Raw genomic sequence first — 9,158 nt, forward strand, 5'->3', positions numbered from 1 at the left:
ATTTATTTTACAGGTCCCTGTAAAAAGAGGGATGAATCCTCTAGATATAGCAGAATCGGTCTGAACTATGCAGGATCCAAAAAAAAAATTAACAGACGAGCGATTTTATAGGATCTGTTTGGGATGAAAAATCGCCGCTATATCTATGGTTATTATAGCAGGCAGCCCGGTTTGCAGGATCTGCTAGAGGTGCTCTTAGATCAAACATGCATGAGGCTACCACGGTTCAATTAGAAACTACCGGTGCTTGGATTTTTGTACTGCCTGCCATTGCCCATTTGCCACACTCACTCAAGTCTAGACGAGAGAGGAGAAGAAACTAAAACTTACAGGAGATCGGAACAAAGAAAACAATAGCAAGAACTACAAGAACACATTTCTAACAAGGTCAATCGGATCACCATGGGTTGCGCAGCTCTTGATGACGGCGGCGATCATGCGAAGCGCTTGCGGCCTTCGACGATGGCGAGGAGGCGCGCCACGCCCTTGGTCCACATGTCGTGCTCCCTCTGGCTCGCGCACTCGAACTCGATCACCCGGTGCTCCGCCGTGCGCAGGCCGAAGTAGCGCCGGTGCTCGCCGCCCTCCAGCAGGTGCCGCCCCGGCCACGCCGCCAGGTCCCTGCACACGTCCACCACCACGCCTGTCGGGGCAACTCCGGCGTCAGTGGATGTCACCGGTGACCATGACAGGGAGACAAAACCACACGGCTAGTACAAAGCTATAGCACGCCATGGCTGTATATGTACTGTAGGAGATAGCTTGTGCACTTACTCTTCTTCTTCTTGGTTATGGTCCCGGCGACATGCCTGCTCTTCAGCTTCAGCATCACCTGCAAAATTTAATGGCCGAATTCACACATCAGTTAACAGAATTATTATGCAATAGGAGATCAAGAACAATGCAAGGAGATGTACCACGCCCGTTCGGTTGATGTACACTGATACGACCTTCCAATGCAACGATCCTGCACATGATCGGCAACATCAGTGAAGATTCAGAACAGCATCTGTCGCCGGAATGGACCGGCGACCGGCGATCATTCGACGGCCGGGGGAATGCAGTACCTTTGCGGGTGCGCTTGAGGAGCTCGGTGCCGCGGGCGAGCAGCTCTTGGCAGCAGATGCCGAGGAAGTTGTTCTCGTCCTGATCGATCGCCGGCAGGTCGTCGCTGAAGCTGCTGCTGTTGCTGCTGCCCATCTCCTGCACCTTGTGATGCGGCTGCTGCTGCAGCTGCCTCTGGGCGGCGCCGTGCTTGTGGCCGTGGCTGTGACCTCCCATTCCCATGGAGCCCTTCTCCACCGGGATCACCGCGGCGACGTTCCACGCCTCCTTCTGCACCCTCGCCCTCAGCGTCGCCGCCCCTCGTAGCGCTGCCGATCAAGAAACGGGAAAGCAGTCATGCCCATGTCTTTTCTCATGGCCATTGTGATCAAGAATTCGGCTGAAATGATGAGTTCACCAGTGGCGGCGGCGGCCGTGATGGTGACGATGTCGCCGGGGGTCCTGGCGTTGACCGCCGAGCCGACGGCGGCGGCGAGGTGCTCGCGCTCGGCGCCCATGGACTCGGCCGCCTCCACGCACTGCGCGGCGACCAGCGTGGCCGCGGACGCCATCGCCATGTCGGTGCGCGCGGCGCGATCGTCTTTACCTCCCGACCCCGCGGTCGCGGCGGCCGCGGCGGCGACGGCAGCGGCCACGGCGGCCACCGTGACAGCGGCGTGGACCTGCGCGTTGTGCGCCCTGGTCTCCTCCTTCCTCTTCTCCTTCTTGTCCTTGAGCCACCGCCCCACCGTCTTGCTGCCGCCCCGCGGTGGCTGCGCCTTGGGCGTGCTCACTGCTCTGCAAAACTGCATCTTTTTTTTGCCAGAAAATACTATTAGCACCATTACGAATCAAAATTTATCTAATATTATAACTGAATCCATAAATAAATCAAACAAAACATACCAAGATGATTAAAATGACTCGTATAGTATCAATCAATATTCAAAGTTGTGTTGTGAACACTTTTTGTCAGTGCCCAAAGGAAGTTGTTTAATTGGAGAACAGTGTGTGCCTGTGTGGTGGTTCCTAATTAAAAGCACACGCTGTAGCAATGATTCTTGCACTGCCAAGTGTACACAAATCATTGTGCCTCCATAGGGTTAATCTAGGGCATAGATCTAGTTGATGAATTGCCGAGGCGTGCCATAGGTTAATGCACACACCACTTGCACAGGACATAATCATGGAGGCACTCTGTGGGGAACAAACAAGACTCTGTGACAGAAGCTAATACTCTAATTACATCAGATAAAAAAGAGTGCATCATTAGATTAGAAGAGAAAGCTGGGGACATGAGAACACTTGATTAGGGATGAGAAAGGCAGCTTGCTAAAGGTCAAAGTGAAGATGGGGCAAGACAAGGGCTGCATCCATAGGCCTGCAAGCTACAGTGTGCTGCTTTTTATCCAGAGAGAGAGAGAGAGAGTGAAGTTCAAAGCTCAGTGAGGCACTGGACAGGTTGCAGTGTTTGCTTGTGGAAGGAGGAGACCAGAGTGGCAGAGAAAGGGCAGAAATGGCAGCCAGAATCAAAGCTTCTTTTGCACAGCAAGCAAGCAAGCGCCGAAGACCATCAAATCAAGAGGAGTGGAGCACCCCCTCCTCCCTCTCTCCCTGGTCAGAGCTACAAGAGCACTGCACCCAGGACAGAAGGTCACACTCACACCAGCAAGCAAGCTCATCTCTTCCTTTCTTCAGTTTGAAATAGTAGTGGCCATGGTGATGGACACAGAGGGCCAAATTGCCAACCAGATTTGCCTTAAAGATAGTATTGCTGAATCATTGTGTGGCATATGCTTCTCAATTCTCATCTGCTTTGCCTCAGAAAAGAAAATCTCGTCTGCTGGACCATGACCCAAGCTTGACTTGACTAGATGGTACTTATACCACAGTGCACACTGAATTCTTTCAGTTCACTCACACTTGCTTTGTGTACTCATCAGTAAAGTGAAGAAATAATCTTCTCTAAAGAAACACAAGGGCATGAAGGATTATCAATAGATAGATGCTTTCATCAGAATTTAAAGCATCCACGCACTGGGTCAGGTGATGTGGCCCAATCACCAGGCTTTATTTGCCTGTGCAACAAAGTCCCTGATTCTTTCATTAATCATACTACTCACTAATGTCTGTTAAATGCCTACCAAATTACAGCAGATGGCATGATCCAGTTGCTAGAGTAGATATAGTGTGTGACTAAAGTTTTGGTTCTTGTTTAGCATCTATTGGGTGGAGATAAAGGCACATCGTATTAAATTCATCTACCGTATCCGTTTTGTGCAAGAAATGTCTGCCCGCCTGCAACCAAAAGCAGTGTTTTTGTCCCAACCAGTCTGACAGGTTGTACTACTAGAAAACAGAAGAAATTTACAGCTACCCTAATAAAAACTTACAAACTTGTTGCTATCCAAGATTAAAATTAGGGAACTCATAGTGTGTTCCACACCCAAAAAGAAAGAGACAAAAAACATATGCATTTCCAAGTAACCAGCTCACTCAAAATTCACAGAATGATTAAAAGGATTATCTGCCCTTTTTGTTTCAGTGAGTTGCAGTCAACACAGGAGTACAAGTAAAATCACCTAAAAAATAAGTACTCCTGTGTTAAAAAGGAGTAGATTATAACTGGCCTGTCCTTTATTTTATCCAAGTAAAAAGGAAATTGGCAGTTCATCATCACTTCATCTAAAAGAAGAAAAATGCAGAGGGGGAGGATGGGATAGCACAATATACCCTGCTGTCGTCGACATCCGGCGAGACGGGCGGGCTGTCGGAGAAGGAGCCGCCGCCGTTGAGGGGGCCGCTGCTGTGCGAGAGGCGGCCGGAGGTCAGCGGCGACACCTCTTGCTGCAGGGGAAAAGAAATGTTAATCGGCAGTACCTGATCTCTACTCAAAACGCTGCCTAGTTAACTGCAGTAACTAATTGAGAGAGAAAAAAGGTTGGTCTGATCAAGATCGATGATCTGACGATTGAAAAATGGGTTGTTATTTTCCTGCCGGAGAAACAAAACAAAAAGACTCATATTTGGATGTTTCTTCTTGTCCTGACGAGTACAGGGGAGCCCATGGATCAGGTGGCATTCGATTCGATAAAGCAGTTACTAATTGGTCAAATAAAAATAGGATGCCATGAACAGATGAAATCAATCTGAAAAAAGGATAAGAAATGATCCATTTTTTGGGGAGAATGAGAAGGGCTGAATCCCAGCCCAATTAAAAAAAGACCGATTTCTTTTTTCCGTAAAAAAAAAGAGAGGGAGTGACAAGAAACGCACCGAGTGGGACATGATCCGGTCCATGATGAGCTGCGAGGTGGCCGCGGAGGCGAAGGAGAAGGAGCTGCCGGTGCCGGTGCCGGCGCTCGCGGCGTCGTCGAGCTCCCCGGCGATGTCCTCCGCGATGGCGCCGGCCGCCGGCGCGGCGGCGAACGCGCGGGAGACGTCGGCGACGGACGCGCTCCAGGAGCGGGACAGGAACTCGAGCGGATCGCGCTGCGGCTCCGGCGGCAGCCGATCCCCGCCGCCCCGCGCGCTCGCCCTGCCGGAACCGTTCATCGCGGCGGCGGTTGCCGGGTGCGTGCGCGTGTGTGGGGCGCGCGGAAAGGTGGTGGGGAGGAGCGAAGAGGAGGTAATGCTGCGGCCTGATGAGAGTGCTTGGCTTTTGGGGGAGTGGGCGGTTTTATACATACACAGTGTGTGTGCGCGTCGACTGTCGAGATGAAGACAGGGGTTAAGTGTGTGGGCATAAAGTTGGTGTCTTATTATTTGCAAGCCTTTTTCCTGGCATTTTTGGATGATTAGAGTGGAAATTCATTAATATTACATGTGTGTTTTTTTTTCGAGGGTATGCCATATGTATAAAAGAGATTTGTGGCTAGTCACGTGGTCACAAGTCGACCAGGACACTGCCTCCACTCCACACACAACACTCTATATGCTAGTCAACTACATGCTCCACTCCAGTCGCGCCGACCTGTTTCCAGGTAAACAGTTCCTGAAAGATGGCCTCCGTCACGACGTGCCGCTCCTACCAAAGACTCTCGCATTTCTCTGCTTCCACAGAGACCAGCAGATCAACATAATCACTGTGTCAAAGCCTTTTCTGCACGTTTGTCAATCCGCCTCCTCGCCTCGCACCACCAATCAGCAATTTGGGACTGCGTCGTGGGGCAAAGATTTAGGTCCACTCCGATCCTGCTAAAGCAAAGAAACCACACATGCCTAGCGTACACGCACTGTAGCAGGATGTGATCCACCGTATCCTCATCCTGGTCATAGAGGTAGCATGGGGAAGTTTGCTCTTGTAGCCCATGCCTAGCTCTCCTATCCGAAGTCCAAAGGCGATATTGCACCGCAAGCCACATGAAAATCCGACAGAATAGCGGCACCCAGCATTTCCAGATGGCCGCGAAAGAGTGAAACCGAATCCCTCCCATACAAACCATCCTATACGCCGAAGCTGCCGAGTAGACACCGGACTCGTTTCATGCCCAAAGCGGAGCGTCTTCCAACTCCGAATCCAAGTGAACCTCCATAAGTAGCTCCCAGAGCCGAATGAACTGTGCTAGAGCGTCAGTATCTAGGATCCCGGTAATGTCATCTGTCCAGGCGTGCAAACGAAGCCCCTCTCTGACAAGTCGTTTATTTGCCACCTGCGTCCTGACTCTGGCAACCACCAAGGGAGCAATCTCAGTGATCGTGCCTCAGTTAAGCCATTTATCTCTCCAAAAAAGGGCGTGCTCTTCATTCCCAACACGCCATTGGACTAGACTCCGGAAAGCGAGAGTCACCTGCTTATCCGCGGTGAGGTTTAGGCCCTGCCAGGGCCTAGATGGATCCGTCCTCCTAAGCCACTCCCATCTGAGTCTTAGAGCGATACCGTGCTTGTGTAGATCAATGATGCCCAACCCTCCAAGCTGCTTGGGGCGACATACTCTCCTCCAGGAGACCACACACTTGCCACCGTTTACCACTTTCGTGCCAGCCCAGAAAAAAGCGCGTCAGCCCTTATCAACTTGTTACAGGGTCCACTTCAGCGCCTCAGCAACCATGAGGTGGTGTGTTGGCCTTGTTGGGGAACGCAGTAATTTCAAAAAAAATCCTACGTACACGCAAGATCATGGTGATGCATAGCAACGAGAGGGGAGAGTGTTGTCCACGTACCCTCGTAGACCGTAAGCGGAAGCGTTATGACAACGCGGTTGATGTAGTCGTACGTCTTCACAATCCGACCGATCCAAGTACCGAACGTACGGCACCTCCGAGTTCAGCACACGTTCAGCTCGATGACGATCCCCGGACTCCGATCCAGCAGGGTGTCGGGGATGAGTTCCGTCAGCACGACGGCGTGGTGACGATGATGATGTTCTACCGACGCAGAGCTTCGCCTAAGCACCGCAACGATATGACCGAGGTGGAATATGTTGGAGGGGGGCACCGCACACGGCTAAGAAACGATCACGAAGATCAACTTGTGTGTCTTGGGGTGCCCCCCTTGATGAAGTCATGTACCTAGGGTAGGGTCATAGACCTGATCTAAGTACCCTACCCAAGGACACCCTCAGAAGAAACGGCCTTCCAATCGACCAAGAGGGACTTCACTCGACGGACTCGAAGGACTCGGCCATGAAGACTCACTCGACCACCAGAAGAACAAGAGGCACTCTGCACCGCAACGGTCTGTAATTAAGTAGACTTTATGGCATTTAGGACACTTTATGTGAGGCGTTACCAGTAACGCCTAGACTTAATGTACTTTAAACCCTGCATTACTGAGGGCCGAAGGGGTCTGGCAGACACTATATAAGCCACCCCCTCCTCAGTGTAAAGGGTTCGCACCCCTGTAATCCATACACACATAATCCAGTCGACCGCCTCCGGGCTCCGAGACGTAGGGCCATTACTTCCTCCGAGAAGGGCCTGAACTCGTACATCCCTTGTGTTTACAACTGCTCCATAGCTAGGACCTTGCCTCTCCATACCTACCCCCCACTCTACTGTTAGACTTAGAACCACGACAGTTGGTGCCCACCGTGGGGCAGGTGTCTTAGCGATTTTTGGAGAAGTTGCGATTCTTCCGAGTACTTTCATTATGGTTGCTGGTGGAGTTTTGGTCGAGGGCCGCGAGATCCGTCTCGGCGCTCTCACCTTCATCGCCGACGACTCCGCTTGGCTCCAGGAGGCTCCACTCGACGTTGATGCGCTCCCCGTCCGCGGTGCGACGCATTTTCGCGCATGTGTCCGCGGCGTTCTGTTGCGGCAACCGTCGACTCCATATCGGTCGACTCCCCTATCGATCACCTTCCCGGTCTCCCGCCAGCGCAAGCGCTCTGGTCGGTCGAGGCTCCAGCGATGGGTGAGGCACGCGGTGGCTCGCCAGACGGCCACCACCCAAGTTGCGGCAATCGAGCCTGACGAATCTCTCTACGACCTGTTCGATCTGTCGACTGGCTCCGTAGAGACTGCATCCGAGTGTGATAGCAGTGATCCAGCGGCAGAGGTCTTGGTGGTCAACGGGCCTCGCAGCCCTCCCGGTTTCCCTCGCGAGGACGGGGTAGACGGTGGAGGCGACCCCGTTCAAGTCCACGAAGAGTATCAACCCGAGCCACTTAATTCCCTGCAGAGGGAAGAACTTCGCCGCAGGAACATGGATGCCCTGCACACTCCCATAGCGGGAGAAACCCCTGAGGCTCGCGCCTTGGAGGAAGCACGTTTGGCCAACTTGGCTGAACGCGCTCGTCTGGAGAACCTTCAGCGAGCACTTGACGAGCGCGCGCGGCAACGAGTACCCGACTCCAATCGACGTCAACTCTTCCCGCCGACTCAGGTATACCGAACCCCGATTCAGAATTTAGCAGCTGCAACCCGTATAGCAGAGTCCATTCAGCCCTCTTAGTCAGAGGCTGGCAGAGGCCTGATGCAGATCAGAGATTTGCTCCGGGCAGCAGGAGATCAGAATTCAGCCGTGTCGCAGTCACGCAACAGAATTCACAGTCGATCCGTCGCTGTGAATACGGTTCAGTCGGCTCACAGCCCCAGATCGCCTCCGCGGCGTGAAGGATGCGAGAATCGACGGGACCAATATGGTGACCGATATGATCGTGATGATAGGCGTCGAGTGCCCACTCCTCCCCCGAGGGATGGGTCTCACACTCCTCGGCAGCAAGATGACAGGCGTCAACTCAGTGTGTGGCGAAGAGCTCTGCTCAACCCCCGGGAACCAGGCTTCGACGCGCGATCCATCATCGTGCAAGGCTTGGTCGACCGGAACAGAGCTCATCAAGGCGGCCCTGACAGAGATGCGCCCACAAGCAGTCGAGTGCATGTTTCTGGTCTGGAATGTTTCAGCAGGGCTATCAGGGCCGCGGTGATTCCCCCCAACTTCAGGTTGGCAACTGGAGTAAGCAAGTTCACCGGTGAGTCTAAGCCTGAAACTTGGCTTGAAGATTACCGAGTGGCTGTACAGATCGGCGGTGGGAATGACGAGGTGGCTATGAAGCACTTACCGCTCATGTTGGAAGGTTCTGCCAGAGCATGGTTGAATCAGTTACCTCCAAGCAGCATTTACACTTGGGAAGATCTTTCCTGAGTGTTCGTCAGAACATTTGAGGGAATTTGCAAGCGACCAGCTGGATTGACAGAGCTGCAAGTTTGTGTGCAGAAGACGAATGAGACTCTAAGAGAGTATATTCAGAGATGGATCACTTTGCATCATACCGTGGAGAACGTGTCTGATCATCAGGCAGTCTGCGCCTTCAAGGATGGTGTTAATAACAGAGAATTGAGTTTGAAGTTTGGTCGAACCGGAGACATGACCCTGAGTCGGATGATGGAGATTGCCACCAAGTACGCCAACGGCGAAGAGGAAGACCGACTCCGAAGCGGCAAGTACAAGCCGAGTCAGTCGGAAAAGGGAAACACCAGTCGGAAGCAGAAGCGGAAGGCCGAACCAGCAGCTCCTGGAGAGGCTCTGGCCGTGACTCAGGGCAAGTTCAAAGGGAAACCCAAAGGACACTGGAACCCCAAGAAGGTGAAGGACAAAGAGGGAAATGACGTGATGGATATGCCGTGTCACATCCACACGAAGAAAGACGAAGAGGGTAATATCATCTACC

General features: G+C 52.5%; 1 protein-coding gene across 2 annotated transcripts; it reads right to left on the minus strand.

Annotated features, from left to right (window-relative positions):
• Window positions 1-225: 225 nt before the first annotated feature.
• LOC123110449 (VAN3-binding protein) lies at window positions 226-4,706 on the minus strand. Of its 2 annotated transcripts, none has more exons than XM_044530964.1 (7): window positions 4,321-4,706; window positions 3,778-3,891; window positions 1,463-1,850; window positions 1,068-1,373; window positions 918-967; window positions 775-832; window positions 226-643 (listed from the first exon to the last, which is right to left on the minus strand). In XM_044530964.1, the coding sequence occupies exons 1-7, from the start codon at window positions 4,597-4,599 to the stop codon at window positions 435-437; spliced, it is 1,404 nt and encodes a 467-aa protein (XP_044386899.1). In that variant the 5' UTR covers window positions 4,600-4,706; the 3' UTR covers window positions 226-434. The 2 variants fall into 2 exon arrangements, with proteins under 2 accessions (XP_044386899.1, XP_044386898.1); XM_044530963.1 differs by having other exon boundaries at window positions 1,463-1,856.
• Window positions 4,707-9,158: the final 4,452 nt, after the last annotated feature.

Source organism: Triticum aestivum, chromosome 5B (assembly GCF_018294505.1).
Source record: "Triticum aestivum cultivar Chinese Spring chromosome 5B, IWGSC CS RefSeq v2.1, whole genome shotgun sequence".
NCBI lineage: Eukaryota > Viridiplantae > Streptophyta > Magnoliopsida > Poales > Poaceae > Triticum > Triticum aestivum.